Raw genomic sequence first — 21355 nt, 5'->3', positions numbered from 1 at the left:
GCAGGGGGCCAGACATATACCAGACATATACCCCCCCAGCAATTCTATATATCTTTCCTCACCACAGCGCTTCCATTTGAAAACCCCGCCCGGAGCCCTGAATGGCTCCTCAGTACCGGCCATTCAGGGCTCCCGACGGGGAATTTAAAAATGAAAGTACATACATGGTACATTGCAGGGGAGCGGAGCATGCCGCCCGCTCCCCTGTTTAATCGGTGAGATCAATCCCTCAGCCCCTGTACTACAACCCCCATCATGGAACAGAGTCAGTTCCATGATGGGGGTAATAGTACAAACACTAATGTAGCCTCCCCAGCCACCCGCAGACTCCCGCAGTCTGTTCCATGATGGGAGTAGTAGTAGTCCCTCAGCACTGCAGGAGTCTGCTGATGTCACCTCTTCTGAGCATGCTCAGAAGTAATAACAGATATTATAAACCAGGTGCAAACAGATGACATAAAAGCTCATCCGTTTGCCATAGACTTCAATGTTAAAAATAACGGCCGTTAATTTACATGTTTCTTGTGACGGAAGAAAAATTTGTGCATGTGCCGTCTTTTCTTCTGTCACAAATAACATCCGTTATTCATGACGGGCTATAACGGGTCATAACGGATAATCAAAAAATCCCATAGACTTGAATGGGATTTTGTAACAGATGTTTAACATCCGTTTTTAAAGCTTTTCTGACGTTTATTACGGTTCTTTTAACGGATGAACTTTATAGTTTGAAAGCAGCCTAACATAAAGAACTTATGCCTCAATTTGTATGGGATCTATTAGTAAAAAAAAAACTCTAGGTCTAGGAAATGAAGAGTTACAGTAGAGGGCTCATGCACCTCTTCAAAAGACCTATTTTGGTTTTGCACAAACCAACCTTTCTTGCCCAGTAGAATTGGTGTCACCCATTTTCTTTCCCTGACTAGCAAAGTAAGGATTTACAGGACAAAATAATGTGGTTTAAAGCTATTGTGGTGAATAAATGACCAAATCATTTCCACATATCTTAGATTTCTAAAGTTACACTATATGGACAACAGTATTAGGACAATTACACATTTACACTTGCAGGAGCGTTTATGAAACCTTATTCTGAATCCATAGGCATTATTTGGAGTTATTATTTAAAGGGGTACTCTAATAATTATTTTTTCGTATCCCTCCGTTTTGCCCTGGCTGCAAAAAAAAGGAAAAAAACTTTAACTCAACTGTCGACACTCTCCTAATGTGCTAACATGGCTCTCCATTCTTCTTGGCCCCAGTCTTCTTCCACATTCCGCGGCCCGACACATCATACTGCACTGAGCTTATCGCCACCCGCAACTATGTCCCACTTCAGCTGGTGATACGCTGAGCAGCCGTGTCATGTAACGGGCCCGGGTTCAGCCTTCTTCCTGGTGCTCTGTCCTGATCATACTGCTGTTCAGCATATCACGGGCCAAGGTGGGAAATTGCTGCGGCCATCAATAAGCTCAGCGCAGTGTGAAGTGTCAGGCACCAGAATAGGGAAGAAGTCTGGGGCCCAGAAGACAGGAGAGTGATATTGGCACACCGGGGGTGCCTCGGAAGGTGAGTTAAAGCGGTGGAAAACATTTTTTTTTTCAAATCAACTGGTGCCAGAAAGTTAAAAGATTTGTAAATTATTTTCTTTTTAGAACACAGAACTCTTTGCTGACATCACGAGCACAGTGCTCTCTGCTGACATCTCTTTCCATTTTAAGAATTGCCTAGAGTAGGAGAAAATCCCCATAGCAAACATATGTTGCTCTGGACAGTTCCTAAAATGAACAGAGATGTCAGCAGAGAGCACTGTGGTATTTATGTCAGCAGAGAGCACTGTGTTCCAAAAAGAAAATAATTTCCTCTGTAGTATTCAGCAGCTAATAAGTACTGGAAGGATTAAGATTTTTAAATAGAAGTAATTTACAAATCTATTTAACTTTTTGGCACCAGTTGATTTAAAAAAATAAATAAAAAAGTTTTCCACCGGAGTACCCCTTTAACCCCTTAAGGACTCAGCCCATTTTGGCCTTAAGGACTCAGACAATTTAATTTTTACGTTTTCATTTTTTCCTCCTCGCCTTCTAAAAATCATAACTCTTTTATATTTTCATCCACAGACTAGTATGAGGGCTTGTTTTTTGCGCGACCAGTTGTCCTTTGTAATGACATCACTCATTATATCATAAAATGTATGGCGCAACCAAAAAACACTATTTTTGTGGGGAAATTAAAACGAAAAACGCAATTTTGCTAATTTTGGAAGGTTTTGTTTTCACGCCGTACAATTTCTGGTAAAAATGACATGTGTTCTTTATTCTGAGGGTCAATACGATTAAAATGATACCCATTATTACATACTTTTATATTCTTGTTGCGCTTAAAAAAAATCACAAACTTTTTAACCAAATTAGTACGTTTATAATCCCTTTATTTTGATGACCTATAACTTTTTTATTTTTCCGTATAAGCGGCGGTATGGGGGCTCATTTTTTGCGCCATGATCTGTACTTTTTTTTGATACCACATTTGTATATAAAAAACTTTTAATACATTTTTTATAATTTTTTTTTAATAAAATGTATTAAAAAAGTAGGAATTTTGGACTTTTTTAATTTTTTTTCGTTCACGCCGTTCACCGTACGGGATCATTAACATTTTATTTTAATAGTTCGGACATTTACGCACGCGGGGATACCAAATATGTCTATAAAAAATTTTTTTTACGCTTTTTGGGGGTAAAATAGGAAAAAACGGACGTTTTACTTTTTTATTGGGGGAGGGGATTTTTCACTTTTTTTTTACTTTTACTTTTACATTTTTTTACATTTTTTTTTACACTTGAATAGTCCCCATAGGGGACTATTCATAGCAATACCATGATTGCTAATACTGATCTGTTCTATGTATAGGACATAGAACAGATCAGTATTATCGGTCATCTCCTGCTCTGGTCTGCTCGATCACAGACCAGAGCAGGAGACGCCGGGAGCCGCACGGAGGAAGGTGAGGGGACCTCCGTGCGGCGTTATGAATGATCGGATCCCCGCAGCAGCGCTGCGGGCGATCCGATCGTTCATTTTAATCGCGAACTCCCGCAGATGCCGGGATCTGTATTGATCCCGGCACCTGAGGGGTTAATGGCGGACGCCCGCGAGATCGCGGGCGTCGGCCATTGCCGGCGGGTCCCTGGCTGCGATCAGCAGCCGGGATCAGCCGCGCATGACACGGGCATCGCTCCGATGCCCGCGGTTATGCTTAGGACGTAAATGTACGTCCTGGTGCGTTAAGTACCACCTCACCAGGACGTACATTTACGTCCTGCGTCCTTAAGGGGTTAAACAAATTTGTAAATGACTTCTATTAAAAAATCTTTACCCTTCCAGTACTTTTTAGCAGCTGTATGCTACAGAGGAAATACTTTTCTTTTTGAATTTATTTTTTGTCTTGTCCACAGTGCTCTCTGCTTCTCAAAACCTGTGCAAAGGAAAAGTTGCTTCTTTCATTTTGCAGAGGCCTTGTTAAATTGGAAGAAGCAATCTGATTGATTTTCTTTCACTTAAAACAACCTCAGAACATTGGGGAAGATTTATCGAAAACCTTTGCAAAGGAAAAGTTGCCCAGTTGCCCATAGCAACCAATCAGATCGCTTCTTTCATTTTGCAGAGGCCTTGTTTAAAAATTAAAGAAGCTCTCTCATTGGTTGCTATGGGCAACTTTTCCTCTGGACTGGTTTTGATAAATCTCCCCATTATCCTTCCCCTAACAGAACATTTAACCCCTTAATGGCAGTTGATGTAAATGTACGTCATGGTGCATTGGTACTTAATGCACCTTGACGTATATTTACGCTCCGTCATGACCGCGAGCACCGGACCTCGATTGCAGATGTCTGCCATTACCGGCAGGTCCATGGCTGCTGATAGCAGCAGGGGCCTGCCGGTAATGGCAGACATCCGCGATCGCGCTGATGTCAGCCATTAACCCCTCAGATGCCGTGATCAATACAGATCATGGCATGTGCGGCACTGCAGTATTTTAAATGGATGATCGGATCGCCTGCAGCACTGCCGCGGGGATCCGATCATCCAGCATGGCGGCCGAAGGTTCCCTCACCTGCCTCCGGATGTCTCCAGGGGTCTTCTGCTCTGGTCTGAGATCGAGCAGACCAGAGCAGGAGATAGCCAATAATACTGATCAGTGCTGTGTCCTATACATAGCACTGAACAGTATTAGCAATCAAATGATTGCTATAAATAGTCCCCTATGGGGGGGGGGGGACAAAAAAAAAAAAAAGGAAACAAATGTAAGAAAAAAATAAAAGGTAAAAACAAAAACGGTGAATGGCATAAACGTCAATAATAAAAAAAAGTTAAAAAAAATTGCTTTTTGGCACATTTTATAATTTTTTTTTTTATAAAAGTTATTTTAAAGTTTCAAATACGCAAATGTGGTATTGATAAAAAGTACAGATCACGGCGCAAAAAATTAGCGCTCATACTGCCCCATATACAGAAAAGTGAAAAAGTTATAGGTGGTGACATAGGGCGATTTTAAACAAACTGATTTGGTACATAAACTTGAATATTTTTTAATAGCAGTACAATAATAGAAAAATGGGTATCATTTTAATTGTATTGACCCACAGAATAAAGAAAACATGTCATTTTTACCATAATGTGTACAGTGTGAAAACGAAACCCTCCAAAATTTGCAAAATTGTGCTTCTCATTAAAAATTCCTCACAAAGTTTTTTTGGGGGGGGATTCACGGTACATTTTATGGTAAAATGAGAGGATTGATTACAAAGTAGGGATCGACCGATATCGTTTTTTTAGGGCCGAGACCGATACCGATAATCGGTGCAGGTTAGGGCCGATAGCCGATAACTTATACCGATATTTCGGTATAAGTTATCGGCTATTTAACCCCCTGCGACACCGCTGCAGATCATTGATTTAAAGCGGGCGCTTTAAATCAATGATCTGCAGTGGCTTTTGCGGGGCCATAGGCCGCCGCCGCCACCACCCGCTTCTCTCCCCTACCTGCCAGGGTGCTCCGGGCCATCCATCCATCGTTCCTGTAGTGTCCGGGGGCGTTCCGGGTGGAGTGTGGTCCGGTCCGGGCTGTCCTTCTTCTCCGGCGGGCCTCTTCTCCACTCCGGGCAGGCTCCGGCCTAGTACGCTGCATAGACATCGCTGCGCAGTGACGCCCGTGCGCAGCGACGCACCTGACGTCACGGCGTAGCGGCGTCTATGCAGCATACTAGGCCGGAGCCTGCCCGGAGTGGAGAAGAGGCCCGCCGGAGAAGAAGGACAGCCCGGACCGGACCGGACCACCCTCTAACCGGAACGCCCCCGGACACTACATGAAGGAAGGATGGCCTGGACCACCCCCAGTTTAATTTTTTTTATTCACTCGGAGGGTGGGGGAGGGGCCCGACCGGTATAGCGGTATGGGAAAAAATCCATACCGGTATACCGCCTAGCATCACGGTGGGGGGTGCGACGTGGTGCGGTGGGTCGGAGGTGCGGTGCGGCGGGTCGAGGGGGTGGCGGTCGTGGTGCGGTGGGGGCGGTGCGGGGGCGGGGCATTATCGGCTTATCGGCAAGATAATTGCCGATACCGATAATGCCCAAAATCGTGATTATCGGCCGATAATATCGGCCATACCGATAATCGGTCGATCCCTATTACAAAGTACAATTAATGATGCAAAAATCAAGCCCTCATATGGGGATGGAAATATAAAAGAGTTATGGATTTTAGAAGGCAAGGAGGAAAAAACAAAAATGCTATATTAAAGGGGTTTTCCACCATAAGGTGATTTTAGTACGTACCTGGCAGACAGTGATGGACATGCTTAGGAAGGGTCTGCGCTTGTCTTGGTGCTAAATGGCTATGTTGTGAGATTACATAACACAGTGGCTAGCTCTTTGTGAACTGGTATTTCCTGTTTGATTTTTCTTTTTTTGACTACAAATCCCCTAATTCCATTTTCCTCCCACACATCAGCCACCCCACCCATTGAAACATAAATGAGCTGCATCCATTCAAAAGACCTGTGGTTTTCATTCAGGGTGCCTACAGCTGTTGCATTAGTTGCAGATTAATCTCTCTACCACTTAGCGATTGCTCCACCCATTGAAGCAGACAGGCTCCCTGTCATCAGCTGACTAGTGAGCCAGGTCTCGGCCGCATTGCAACCTGGGAAAAATCGGAGACAACAGTCATTTTGTATGCTGGTAAAAATAATTATTAGGGTGAAAAACACAGTAGAGTTGTGAGAAAACCGTCACACACAGGTACAGATACTATATTATGAACTACACTAACTTTACAGCCCCTGTAGCATAGTCAAATAATACTAATTTCTGGAATACCCCTTTAAAATTGGCCTGGTCCTTAAGGTCAAAATGGACTTGGTCCTTAAGGGGTTAAGGGAATCTGTCAGCAGCATCACTAACAATAACTTCACTAACATACTGCTACTGCCTCTTAATGTGGGTGGTGCTGATCAAAATGGTGGTTACCTTATCTTCCTATGTGCTGCTATTCTTAAAACATTGTTAAAAATCCAAATATGTAAAGTTAACCACCATTTTGACCAGTGTGACTCACACTAACAGGCAGTACCAGGGGGTTGGTGCGGATTATGCTGCTGACATATTGCTTTTAAAGTTATAACAATGCAGTCAGGCAGGTAACGTTCTTCTCACATTTGCTATACTCAAACCCATAGATCAGAGTGCAGGGTAGAGAAGCATAATCCGTCACTCCACAGAACATGTTTTTACAGTGTTCAGTGGTGGTGTTCTTTACACCATTTTGTCCAAATCTTGACATTATGGCCGACATTTATCATTGTCTTTAGACAGTTTTTTTTTGTGTCTAGAAAAGGCGCAAAAAAAAAAGGCGCAAGCAGGGTTTAATTGCGCCTTTTTGGTTTACACATTTCTGCAGAATTTGAGTTGCAATCCACTGATTTTGCCAATACACATGATATGGAAGGGATTTATGAACTGTGCCTTTTTTGTGAAAAAGTGCAAATAAGCCACCAAAAAGTCTCTAAAACTACACCAGCCCAGACTTAGCTTAGCTTTTTGGTGTATGTGAAGTGTGAAATTTTAGAAATTGAATACATTTGGTGCTCCTACACATTACCAGCACACAAAACAAAGGTGTAGAAAAATGCTTAATAGTTAATGAGACACAAAAGGAAATTTTCAGCTCACCTTCCACTGGTCTTGCACGGATCTTCAGCCTTGGCCCAGCTTGATATGTAGTATAAAGAAGAGAAATTCTGATCCAGCAATTCCATAAAACAAAGGCTATTATTTGTATCCAAAGTTAAAAGGTAGCAACAAACATAGCACACACGACTCACCACCTAGCCAAAGTTACACTGCAAACATGGACGCGTTTCCGGTGCATGCGCACCCTTGATCACCGCTGGTGATCAAGGGTGCGCATGCGCCCGAAACGCATCCTGTGTAATGGGACTGAACATCTGAATTTACAGTATATAATGGTCAGGAGAAGAATATTCCAGTGCTGTTCTTCCCAGCTCTGCAATGCCACCAAGAAGCTGAAAATAAACTGTAATCAACAATTGCTGTGGCTGCAATGCAGTGACAGAGGAATGGACATGATGACTTCCAGTCCTGACTAGTGATATAATGTCTCAAGCCGCACTGCAACCTGGAAAAACCTGAGACGACACATATTTTGTATGCTGTTAAAAATAATCCTTGGGGCACAAATCACAGAAGAATTGTGAGACCACCAGGTACAGACACTATATTATGAACTACACTGACTTTACAGCCCCTGTAGTATAGGCAAAAATCCTGAAATACCCCTTTAAGTCTTGGTGTAAGGAGGTAGGGGTTGGCTTTTCATTGGGTCACAAATTATATTTTGCATGCGATTTGAACCTGAATGGAAGGAGATCTGTTGTGCTTGGGGGAAAAGATCTAACAGGGGTGGCAAAGTGTTCTTACTAGGGATGATAACGAAAGCAGAACATATAGGGGAAAATAATATTGGTGGTAGGAGAAGTAGACTGTGGGGAAAGAATTAGTGCAGTAATAAAGGAAAACTATGTGGGAAACTTATAAAAGATGTCTGGCACCTTTTTGTGTTTTTTTGTACAATATGCAAATTACCTGTAGGTGCTCATTGGGCAGGCTCTAGTGCAGTGTCCATCCTCTTCTCCACAATCCTAGCTAAGCACCTATTTCTTTGACCTGATTGCTTTGCAGTGCAACAACACACTTGTTAGTGCTCAAACTGAAAAGGGGGAGACATGGGGCTAGGGCATAGGAGAAGAGAGTGGGCACTTGTGATCAGACCCGCCAAAAGAGCACTTGTGTTTCATTAACAGCCAAGAAGCTGCTACACACTTGCAGTGCTGCTCAAAAGCACAAAGACATGCTGTTCAGTGTGTTTTTTAATTTATTGTTAAGTGGGAACTCTGCCCCTAGATATCTTATCCCCTATCCAAATCGTCCAGACCATCTGCCCTCTCCGTGCCTGCTCCGTGAGCATGGAGCTTCCGTGTTTGTGATGTAATGCCACGCCCCCTCCATTCATGTCTATGGGAGGGGGTGTGATGGCTAGCATATAACGGTCACGCCTCCTTCCATAGACATTAATTGAGAGGTGTGATGGCTGTGGTCGCCCGTCATCCGGCACGGAGCAGAGATTGCTCTGTGCACTGGATGACTGGGGTGCCATGCCAGGGATCGCAGGGGGTTCCAGCAGCGACCCCCATGATCAGACATCTTATCCCCTATCCTTTGGATAGGGGATAAGATGTCTAGGGGTGGAGTACCCCTTTAACGGTTTAAAGGTTTTGCGAATCCTGCTGTTCACCTCCAGATTTTGCAGGTAAACAGCAATCTTATTAGTAAAACTGCATTTCCATTAACAATTACAAAACTGCACCAAACATTGTATTCTACTATATGCTAGTTTCATATAGAATCCTCGGGGCAGTGTTTGCTTAAATAAAGTAACAGTGGCATAAATGGGTTATCCAAACTTTAAAAACTGACCACCTACATTATCCTTTGGTTTGGCCAATGGAGTTCGACACCCTTGGTGATCTACTGTATGAAGAGGCCATGCGATACGGGTGAATGGGGCAAGGCTGCAATACTATTATTATTATTAGTACTAATTTTTAGCATTGCTACAAATATTGCAGCATTAAACAATTTGCATTTGTAATAAACATTCTCTTGAATGGGACAATACTTTAGTACCTTACACTACCACTAATGCAAAACTTTAAGTTTGCAAAACTTAAAACTAAAGGGCCACAGTACTCACAAAAGTTGCACAACCTCTTTACAAAGGCAAGGGGGTTGGGTGATGTACAGTTAGGTCATGAGGTCATCTTTTCAGCAGCCGGGGGCTGTCCCCAATAGGCGCCATAAAGCAATCTTCATTGCTGGCTATTTTAACAGGTTGTTTCTATTAGCATTTAAACATTACTAATAGCTCCCCTGGGGAAAAAAAATTATGCAGAATTGTCCAATCTATTAAAATATAATTTCATGGAGTAAATTGAAAAAAATACTAAATGGCAAAATTTAAATAGGGAATTCATATGTCTAATTTTTTTTTCTTTAAACAATTAAAAAATAACATTTAAACCAAATTACAGATCATGGCCAAAAAAAAACCAACACTTAAAACAGCCCTGGAGACTGAAAATGAAAAAATTGTATAAAAGTCAGAATAGGGTGCTCAAAAGCACATAAGATTTCTAAGTTACATTTTTTTTAAAGTAGCACGATAACATTTACATAAGTTATCAATGTAGTTGTTCTGATCTGAAGAATACAGATAACTTGTCTATATATTGTTTTATTATACTTGCACATTTTTTTAGTATATAAATTCTACTTGGGATCCAATAGTTTCTTCTATGATCAGACATGTATAAAGAAAAGCTTTTGAAATAGTTTTCTATAAACAATGCACCCTACAATGGTTACAATTACTTCAGTGACTTCGTGTAAAGTAAATATTGCCTCAGACACGTCACATTCAGGTTACTTTCCTGTACAAGTAATCTCATCTAATGTCCTGTTTCCACGTTGACATGTTGGAAGTCCTTTTTATTGACCAGATTTCCAATAGTACTGTAAATTGAGTAACAAGCTATAAAAAATTTTAATTGTATGCCTTCAACCCCATTTCTTTCCCCTTTTCGGATGATTTATTTGTAGTCATCCAGTCTCATGCAGTCTATGCTTCTTCTAACTAACTGGGATCTAAGCACAACCATCAAATGTCTATCAGCAGCACAAACCTGTTTGGTGTTACTGCATGACAGTCAGGAGTGACTCCAGCTGTATTGAGTAGGACCCTTCCCCATGTCCTGACATGTTTACCATTATTACTTCTGATCTGCGCACATCAGATTATATTCTGCCTTTACATATATATATATATATATATATATATATATAGCCTTTATTTTGATAGTTGTCATGGTTTTTTATTTGATGATTGTCATTTACCTTGTACAGAAAGCTGAAATGAGAGACAGATTTAAGACTTAATTTTGTAACTCTGTTTACTCAGCTACTGAGTAAAATTCCAGTTGGTGGCTAATTTACAAGATTCTAAGAATTCTGCTAATTTTTAAACTCCTTTAATATGTACCTGAGATTTCTTTGGAGACATAATTTTCCCTAGGTGATATAAGTTTAATGGGGTACTCCTGCGCTTAGACATCTTATCCCCTATCCAAAGGATAAGGGATAAGATGCCTGAACGAGGGTGTCCCGCCGCTGGGGACCCCCGTGATCTTGCACGCCGCACCCTGTTAAAATCAGTCTCCGGAGCCCCCTCCCATGGGCTTCCATTGAGGGGGACGGAGCGTGACATCACACGGGGCGGAGCCTTGATGTCACAACGCTCCGGCCCCGTGATCGACAGTAATCAGACCCGGAGCGAACATGCCCCGGGGACTGATTTTAACGGGGTGCGGCGTGCAAGATCAAGGGGGTCCCCAGCGGCAGGACCCCCGCGATCAGGCATCTTATCCCCTGTCCTTTGGATAGGGGATAAGATGCCTAAGCGCCAGAGTACCCCTTTAAAGGGGTACTCCACTGGAAAAAAAATTTTTTAAATCAACTGGTGCCAGAAAGTTAAACAGATTTGTAAATAACTTCTATTAAAAAATATTAATCCTTCCAGTAAGTATCTGGTGATGTTATGATCCACAGGAAGTTATTTTATTTTTGAATTTCCTTTCTGGCTGACCACAGTGCTCTCTGCTTAAACCTCTGTCCATTTTAGGAACTGTCCATACTAGGAGCAAATCCCCATAAAAAAAAACTATCCTGCTCTGAACTGTTCCTAAAATGGACAGAGGTGTCAGTAGAGAGCACTGTGGTCAGGCAGAAAGGAACTTCAAAAATAAAAGAACTTCCTGTGGATCACAACAGCAGCTGAAAAGTACTGAAAAGATTAAGATTTTTTAATAGAAGTTATTTACAAATCTGTTTAACTTTCTGGCACCAGTTGATTTAAAAAAATGTTTTCCACTGGAGTACCCCTTTAACTCCTTAACGACGTAGCACGTAAATGTACGCACTGGTGAGCTGGTATTTAACGAACCAGGACGTACATTTACGTCCTATACATAACCGCAAGCATCAGAGCGATGATCGCGTCATGCGCCGCAGGTCCCAGCTACTGATAGCAGCCTGAGACCCGCCAGTAAAAAAAAAAAAAAAAACGTCCAAAATAGCTGGGTTTTTTTTATAACATTTTATTCCCCAAAAAAATTAATAAAAAATGTATTAAAAGTTTTATATAAGCTCATATGGTATCAATAAAAAGTACAGATCGCGGCGCAAAAAATTAGCCCTCATACTGCCGCTTATACGGAAAAATGAAAAAGTTATAGGTCTTCAAAATAGGGGCATTTTAAACATACTAATTTGGTTAAACAGTTTGCGATTTTTTTTAAGCGCAACAGTAATAGAAAAGTATGTTATCATGGGTATCATTTTAATTGTATTGACCCAAAGAATAAAGAACATGTCATTTTTACCATAAATTGTAAGTGTGAAAACGAAACCTTCCAAAATTTGCAAAATTGCGGTTTTCTTTTTAATTTCCCCACACAAATAGTATTTTTTTTGGTTGCGCCATACATTTTATGGTAAACTGAGTGATGGCATTACAACGGACAACTGGTCGCGCAAAAAACAAGCCCTCATACTAGTCTGTGTGTGAAAATATAAAAGAGTTATGATTTTTTGAAGGCGAGGAGGAAAAAACAAAGGCCCAAAAGGGCTGAGTCCTAAAGGGGTTAAACCCCTTCCATAATGAACTGTGAATGTTATTCCAACTTCCTTGACAGTGGGACTGAGCATAAAGGAAGGCCTTCTGTCTGGAAAATAACTTATTTTCCATTTTTGAAGAATTAGTATATATGATATGATTGGACAGTGTGTAATCTAGAGTTTGCCATGAATACTCACTCTGGCTTAGTTTCTTGATCAGTTTTGACATAACCGTCTAGATTAGCCTTTAATGCTGCATAATTCAAGACAAACATTAGAGATTATATCTCATTACTGAATATTAATGTGAAATCATAGGTATTAAACTATTTGTTTAAAAAAAAAAAAATTATTTACAGTATATTGAAAGTATAAGATCTGGTAGTTCATTGAAAAACATAGAAACTGATTCTCACAAAGACTTTTGTAATTTTGTTGTTTAGTTATTTGTTATCCAATAATTTATACCAGTCACTGTCTCATAGAAATTCCTTGTGTAATACTAGGTTGCCTTTTGTCTTTAAAGCTGCACCTGTTGTACAGCGTCATGGATACACCCTGCCCTTGTTTCTCTGACTTGACGTACTTCTCTACATGCCAATCTCTTAATTGCTCTTGAGTGGAAGGACTTTCAACAATCTACTTTAGTGCAGTAAACCTCCTTACTCTGGGTTGTGGGACAGGATTTCACTGATAATCTGTTTGCAGGGGAATCCTGTGCACTTAGTAACAAGGTATTGCACAGCTAAAGCACACGATCAAGACTATTTACTAATAGGAGTTACCAACATTGTGATAAATCTAGATTTTACTTTACTTTAAGAGTCTGTTTAGAAATATTGAATAGATCATTTTTTGTTACTGGATCTTTTTTATTGAAGGCTATTGTTGGGGCATATATAAAATAATTTGGGACTAATTTCAGGATATAAATGTCCCTCAATAAGCTTTTTTATCCTGAAAAATTGAAAAAATGTAACACGTGAAATGTGGCTCAAAATCTGTGTGTGCACTTAAAGGGGTACTCCGGTGCTTACACATCATAAGATGCCTGATCGTGGGAGTTCCGCAGCTGGGGACGCCCGTGATCATGCACGCAGCACCCCATTTGTAATCAGCCCCTGGAGCGTGTTCGCTCCAGGTCTGATTACGGTCGACCGCAGGGCCGGCGGCGTGTGACGTCACGCTCCGCCCCTCAATGCAAGCCTACGGGAGGCTTGCATTGAGGGGCGGAGCGTGACGTCACACGGGGATGGAGGCGTGGCGTCACACGCCGCCGGCATTGCGGTCGACCGTAATCAGACCCGGAGAGAACACGCTCCGGGGGCTGATTACAAACGGGGTGCCGCGTGCATGATCACAGGCTTCCCCAGCTGCGGGACTCCCGCGATCAGGCATCTTATCCCCTATCCTTTGGATAATGGATAAGATGTGTAAGCACCGGAGTACCCCTTTAACCTAAAGTCTATATTCATATTCACATGTGACAGATTTTTTGTAGGGATTTCTGCAACTGAAAATCATTTCCAGTAATCTGAATAGTGTTGGGAGGCAAGCATGAAGATACCTGCATGCCTCATTCAGATGGATGGGTGGATGGGACAGTTGCAGAAATTTATATATAAAGTCTCCTGTGTTTGAATATGCCCTAATACTACACTGATCAAAAAAATGAAGGGAAAGCTAAGACAACACATCCTAGATCTGAATGAATGAACTAATCGCATGAAATACTTTCGTCTTTACATAGTTGAATGTGCTGACAACAAAATCACACAAAAATCATCAATGGAAATCAAATTTATCAATCCATGGAGGTCTGGATATGGAGTCACACTCAAAATTAAAGCAGGTTGATCCAACTTTAATCTAATGTCCGTAAAACAAGTCAAAATGAGGCTCAGTAGTGTTTGTGGTCTCCATGTGTCGGTATGACCTCCCTACAACACCTGGGCATGTTCCTGATGAGGTGGCGATGGTGCATGGAGCGAGACATGATGTCCCAGATGTGCTCAATCGGATACAGGTCTGGGGAAAGGGGGACCAGTCCATAGCATAAATGCCTTCCTCTTGCAGGAACTGCTGACACACTCCAGCCACATGAGGTCTAGCATTGTCTTGCATTAGGAGGAACCCAGGGCCAACCGCACCAGCATATGGTCTCACAAGGGGTCTGAGGATCTCAGTACTTAATGGCAGTCAGGCTACCTCTGGCAAGCACATGGAGGGCTGTGCAGCCCCCCCAAAGAAATGCCACCCCACCCTATTACTGACCCACCTCCAAACCGGTCATGCTGGAGGATGTTGCAGGTGCAGAACGTTCTCCACGGTGTCTCCAGACTCTGTCACATCTGTCACATGTGCTCAGTTTGAACCTGCTTTCATCTGTGAAGAGCACTGGGCACCAGTGGTGAATTTGCCAATCTTGGTGTTCTCTGGCAAATGCCAACCATCACGGTGTTGGGCTGTAAGCACAACCCCCACCTGTGGACGTCGGGCCCTCATACAACCCTCATGGAGTCTGTTTCTGACCGTTTGAGTGGACACATGCACATTTGTGGCCTGCTGGAGGTCATTTTGCAAGGCTCTGGCAGTGCTCCTCCTGCTCCTCCTGCTCCTCCTTGCACAAAGGCCAAGGTAGCGGTCCTGCTACTGGGTTTTTGCCCTCCTGTGGGCTCCTACACGTCTCCTGATGTTCTGGCCTGTCTCCTGGTAGCGCCTCCATGCTCTGGACACTACTCTGACGGACACAGCATACCTTCTTGCCACAGCTCGCATTGATGTGCCATCCTGGATAAGCGGCACTACCTGAGCCACTTGTGTGGGTTGTAGACTCCGTCTCATGCTACCACTAGAGTGAAAGCACCGCCAGCATTCAAAAGGGACCAAAACATCAGCCAGGAAGCATAAGAACTGAGACATGGTCTGTGGTCACCAACTGCAGAACCAATCCTTTATTGGGGGTGTCTTACTAATTCCCTACAATTTCCACCTGTTGTCTGTTCCATTTGCACAACAGCATGTGAAATTGATTGTCAATCAGTGTTGCTTCCTGAGTGGACAGTGTGATGTCACAGAAGTGTGATTGACTTGGAGTTACATTGTGTTGTTTAAGTGTTTCCTTAATATTTTTTTTGAGCAGTGTATATAATAGTGTAGAGTATTTTAATTCTGGTGTCTTTATATGGTAAATGAAATGTCTTAAATGTTTGCTTACATCTATTCACAGCAGTATGCTACGCTAAACTGTATCTAAGCGTAGGCTGTGGAATACCCATAGACCTCCATTATGTAAAAGTTGTCAAAAGTATGTCAATTTGGACTTGTTTTTGTCCCCTGTACATTTGTGTACACTTTTTTTGTGGAAAAGAAGCTCTGCATGCTCTACCTTTCTGTATCACAAACAATTGTATGCTGTGGTATATGCTTTTTCCCCCATAAAATTAGTGATGTGTTGTGTAGAATGGTGTGCATCTTGTTTTACAGTTTTTACATAGTTTAACATAAAAATTTTTTACTTTGAAAACGTATGCAAACGGATACACTCGTTACACCACAAAAACATACGTAACATTAAGCCAAATTGGTGTTGTTTTGGTACATCCATTTGTAGTATACCACAAATGAATGTGTGTGGTATGAGTTTGAACCTTCCCTAAGACTTCAGTTCATAGAGAAGATGTTGACTGATGTAAAAAGTATGATTCACAAGTTTAACATAGTTCAGTGACATTGGTGTTTATTGTTTGCTGTTGTTGTAAAATATTGGTAAATCTCTAGGAATAAAGTTAAAATAGCACTGCTTGTGGGGAAAGGGCAGCATCTGATTGTATATTTCATTTATATTTGGGACCCCCGTTGGCACTCCATTTAGTTTCTATGGGAGTGATAGTACAGTAATATTAAATTATAACCAAAATAGTGGATGTGATAAATGTTAGTGGTTGGTTAAAGTGTTTCTACATACGGTAACATGGAGTGCTTATCCTGAGATAACATTGTGTCCTCCACAACTGAATATGAATTTGCCCTTTTGCAATGTTGTCTGTGTTGTACTTGACTGACAAGAAAGACCCAAAAGCTGCTGTTGTCTGTAGAGAAACATAGTATTACGCAAGTGTGATTCAGTTTCCTGCTTATTGTGTCAAATAGTGTCAAGGTTTAAATGAAAGCTTCTTGTTATTTGAGATACAAATATCTATTGGTATGGTCCTGTAATACAGTAAGAATCTTGCACTATACTCCTCAGACTATATAATCACAAAAAAGAAATCACTATTTGATTTTGTATTTGTTTTTGTTTTTTACAGGTGTAAAACTGTAAAATATGACTACTATAAACTACCCAGAACATCTGTTGTCATTGCCTTTTACAATGAGGCCTGGTCAACACTTCTACGGACAGTCCACAGTGTCCTGGAAACGTCTCCAGACATCCTTCTTGAAGAAATTATTCTTGTTGATGACTACAGTGACAAAGGTAAGTAGTAAGTAATACCATGACATGTCATTAGCCATAAAAGAAAATAACAAACATGTGAGCATTTTTTACATGTTTAGTGGACTATGCTGACAGGGAAAAAAATCAGAAAAGCAACCCCCTAAAACCATCAAGTAAGGCTGTGTTCACATTTGAAGTTATCTACACACAATGCATGATGAACCCAATCACACAGTCAGGAACAGATGCACATATTTTTACGATCATTATAACTACGGTAATATTTCCACCATACCATGTAGTGGATAGATACCAGGTCTACACCTGCAATCTTCTAAGTATTAAACACTGTTTTCTTATACAATCCATTAATTGATTCTGCTCATTCCTGTCTGAGAACATTAGCTTTGATTTGGCCACAGCAATGTGTCTTTCCAAAATTCAGAGACACACAAGCAAAAATGTGTATCGGGATGCAAATATTTTGAGACAGTGGTAAAAAATTGTATTTTGTTTTTCATCTTTAATATCATTAATAGTAATCAAACGTGCTTCTAGATCACCTAAAGGAACCATTGGAAAGGCATATCTCAGTGCTAAAGAAGGTGCGACTAATCCGTGCTAACAAGAGAGAAGGTCTAGTGCGTGCCCGTCTCCTTGGAGCTTCCATTGCAAAAGGAGAAGTGCTGACCTTTCTTGACTGCCACTGTGAGTGTCACATAGGATGGTTGGAACCATTAATGGAGAGGTATGTTAAAATCTTAGCGGTGTACTAGCAAAGCCATTAACAGATTTATTTAACCAATCATTGGTAAAAGGAGTTGGGTGACTAAAATAATAGATGGCGGAGGGGCAGTAGACATCGCTTATCTAGATTTTAGTAAGGCTTTTGACACTGTCCCACATAGAAGACTTATCAATACACTGCAGTCATTGAGCTTGGACTCCCATATCATTGAATGGATTAGGCAGTGGATGAGTGACAGACAACAAAGGGTTGTAGTCAATGGAGTATATTCAGAGCAAGGTCTTGTTACCAGTGGGGACCTCAGGGATCTGTTCTGGGACCAATTATATTTAATATTTTCATTAGTGATATTGCAGATGGTCCCGATGGTAAGGTGCGTCTTTTTACTGATGACACAGAGATATGTAACAGGGTTGATGTTCCTGGAGGAATAGGCCAAATGGAAAAGGATTTGTGTAAACTAGAGGAATGATCAGAACTCTCGCAACTAAAGTTTAATGTGGATAAGTGCAAGATAATTCACCTAGGGCATAAAAACCCATCGGCAAAGTATAGACTATGTGATACAGTCCTGACCTCAGTATCTTAGGAAAGGGATTTAGGAGTAATTATTTTCGAAGACTTAAAGGGGTACTCCGGTGCTTACACATCTTTATCTTACACATCTTATCGACCGTGCGGCCGACCATAATCAGACCCTGAGCGAACACGCTCCGGGGACTGATTACAAACGCGGTGCCGCGTGCATGATCCCGGGCATCTCCAGCTGCGGGACTCCCGCGATCAGGCATCTTATCCCCTATCCTTTGGATAGGGGATAACATGTGTAAGCACCGGAGAACCCCTTTAAAGGTAGGAAGAAAATGTAATAGAGCAGCAGGAGACGCTAGCAGAATGCTTGGATGTATAGGGAGAGGTATAAGCAGTAGAAAGAGAGAAGTGCTCATACCCTTAAACAGAACACTGGTGAGACCTCACATGGAATATTGTGCGCAGTACTGGAGGACATATCTCCAGAAGGATATAGATATTTTGGAGTCAGTTCAGATAAGAGCTACTAAACTAGTACATGGGTTGAAGGATAAAACTTATCAGGAAACGTTAAAAAGACCTTAACATGTATAGCTTGGAAGAAAGAAGAGACAGGGGTGATATGATAAAGACTTTTAAATACATAAAGGGAATCAACACGATAAAGGAGGAGAGCATATTTAAAAGAAGAAAAACTACCACAAGAGGACATAGTTATAAATTAGAGGAAAAGGTTTCTACAGTAATATCAGGAAGTATTACTTTACTGAGAGAGTAGTGGATACATGGAATAGCCTTCCTGCAGAAGTGGTCGCTGCAAGTACAGTGTAGTTTAAGCATGCATCAGATAGGCATAAGGCTATCCTTCATATAAGGTAGGGACAAGTACTATATTAGGCAGACTAGATGAACCAAATGGCCCTTATCTGCCGACACATTCTATGTTTCTATGTTCTATCTGGAATATGTTGTGAAACATGCAAACATTACTGTGTTGATACATATTTCTGAATGAAATAGAGACTGTGGAAAAGTAAAGTAAAATTATTTGCAGCTTTTTTTTTGTGTGGAGGTAAGTAAGAAAAGTAGTTTAGGAAAGTAAATAAAAGGAGCTACATATTACGTATTAATAACATGGGGTTGGGGTTTTCCACTGTGGGACTGGGTTATGTTCTGGAAATAGTTTATTATGCATTCTGATTGTGATTCTATATCTCAACATCTTCCATCAGGATCCGAGAAAAGGAAACTGCCGTGGTTTGTCCTGTAATAGATGTGATTGACTGGAATACCTTTGAGTATCTGGGCAATGCTGGAGAGCCTCAGATTGGAGGGTTGGACTGGAGACTTGTCTTTACTTGGCATGTAGTGCCAGAGAGGGAACAAAAACAAAGACGTTCTCCCATTGATGTCATCAGGTGTGTACATTATAGACAAGACTATAATGAATAACAGATTTCTAGCCATTTTTTCTACCTATTTTTTTTACTTCAGCTTGTTTTATTTGATACGGTTTTTCTTTGTGGAGCTGTGTTGGAACTAATTTCTTGCGTAGTGCTCTGTAGTTTTTATTGGTTCCAATTCTGATATTTTACTTTAATAGCTTGGCCAATTCTGTACGCAGCAATACCAAACACGGTATGTTGTTTGTTTTTATTACATTTATTTATAGCATTTTTATCTTCGGGGATGATTTCTTTATCTTTTTTAAAAACCTTTTTCAACACTTTTTTTTTTTTGTCTCCCTAGGGGACTTGTATGAACAATCTTTGATTGCTAATGCAGATTAATGTAATACTAAAGTAATATATTGATTCATTAGATTGGCATTTTATTGATACAGGTTGCCAGGCTGTAGCAATAAATTCTTCATGGCAGTCACAGAGACCTTGCACAGGCCTCAGACTACCATGACAACAGATCGGCTCCCCATGATGACATCGTGGGGAGCCAATCCAGCCTTTGGCCCTAAAATTGTTTAAATGCCACTGTCGGTTTTAAAGGGGTATTCCGACAGTGGCATTTAAACAATAAGATGTATGATCGCAGGGGTCCCGCTGCTGGGAACCCCTGCTATCTCAGTGCAGCCCCCGTCATTCTGTGCAGGGTGCCAGGCACAGAATAGGGAATAAAATGTATAAAGCCGGAATACCCTTTTAAGTGTGGCATTAAAACAGTTAATAGCAGGCAGCGAACATCACTCAGTGCAGGCTATTAACAGGGGGCCTCTGCTGCTGAAAGCAGCCGGGGGCCATCCGCAATGGAGCGGGCAAGAATACTGAGCCCTCTTCATACACTCTTATATATCATTTACTCAAGGGGTAAATGATATATAGTTTGCTTAAAGGTTACGGTAAAAGATTGAAATGGATAGATTCTTGTATTTATTTGCCAAATTTATGTACTAAAGCAAAGTATCGTTTTTCCAAATGTTTTCCTTTTATGATCTGTATGAACCTTTTTTTTTTTAAGTTCCCCAACTATGGCAGGTGGACTGTTCTCTGTCAGTAAGAAGTATTTTGAATACTTAGGATCTTATGATACCGGAATGGAAGTGTGGGGAGGAGAAAATCTTGAATTTTCATTCAGAGTAAGGAATTAAATTTTTTCTGAAACCTAGACTTTATGGTAGAATCTGATTTTGAGGAAATAAAATACTTTTATTTTTTCTTTATAGATCTGGCAATGTGGTGGGACACTTGAAGTACACCCATGTTCTCATGTGGGACATGTATTTCCAAAACAAGCCCCATACTCTCGTAGTAAAGCACTGGCCAACAGTGTGCGGGCAGCAGAAGTTTGGATGGATGAATATAAAGAGCTTTACTACCACAGAAATCCACATGCCCGTCTGGTAAGATGCCTGATGTTAGGATGGTGTTAAATGATTAGCAAATATACATATTTAGGCCTTCATTTACCTCACTTAAATCCACCCGCCCTAAAATATGCTGCATATTTATGCAGCACGGTGGCTCAGTGGTTAGCACTGTTGCCTTGCAGCGCTGGGGTCCTGGGTTGAAATACCACCAAGGACAACATCTGCAAAGAGTTTGTATGTTCTCTCTGTGTTTGCGTAGGTTTCCTCCGGGTTCAGGTTTCCTCCCACACTTCAAAACATACCGATAGGTTTAGATTGTAAGTCCCAATGGGTACAGGGACCAATTTGAGTGTACAGTCAGGGGTGAGGAAATTTGAAAAAAAAACTACTTGTCCAAGGGACTAAAGCGGAACACAATCTACTTGTCCCTCAAGAAAATCCACTTGTCCTGGTAGATAAATTAATTTCAACCAAAATAGTACGATCCACCCCACTAGACC

At 41.3% G+C, this 21355-nt stretch overlaps 1 protein-coding gene across 2 annotated transcripts in view; it reads left to right on the top strand.

The window, feature by feature from the left end:
* GALNT12 (polypeptide N-acetylgalactosaminyltransferase 12) overlaps positions 1-21355 on the top strand; it is a 64599-nt gene that overhangs the window by 25707 nt on the left and 17537 nt on the right. For both annotated transcript variants that reach the window (XM_056518449.1, XM_056518448.1), the window contains exons 2-6: positions 16625-16794; positions 17314-17503; positions 19267-19452; positions 20507-20624; positions 20712-20888. In XM_056518449.1, coding sequence (XP_056374424.1) covers positions 16625-16794; positions 17314-17503; positions 19267-19452; positions 20507-20624; positions 20712-20888 — 841 coding nt within the window. The remainder of the gene's footprint in view (positions 1-16624; positions 16795-17313; positions 17504-19266; positions 19453-20506; positions 20625-20711; positions 20889-21355) is intronic.

Source organism: Hyla sarda, chromosome 5 (genome assembly GCF_029499605.1).
Source record: "Hyla sarda isolate aHylSar1 chromosome 5, aHylSar1.hap1, whole genome shotgun sequence".
In the NCBI taxonomy this organism is placed as follows: domain Eukaryota; kingdom Metazoa; phylum Chordata; class Amphibia; order Anura; family Hylidae; genus Hyla; species Hyla sarda.
The sequence above is the reverse complement of the archived record's forward strand: the minus strand, read 5'-3'. Positions and strand labels throughout refer to the sequence as shown.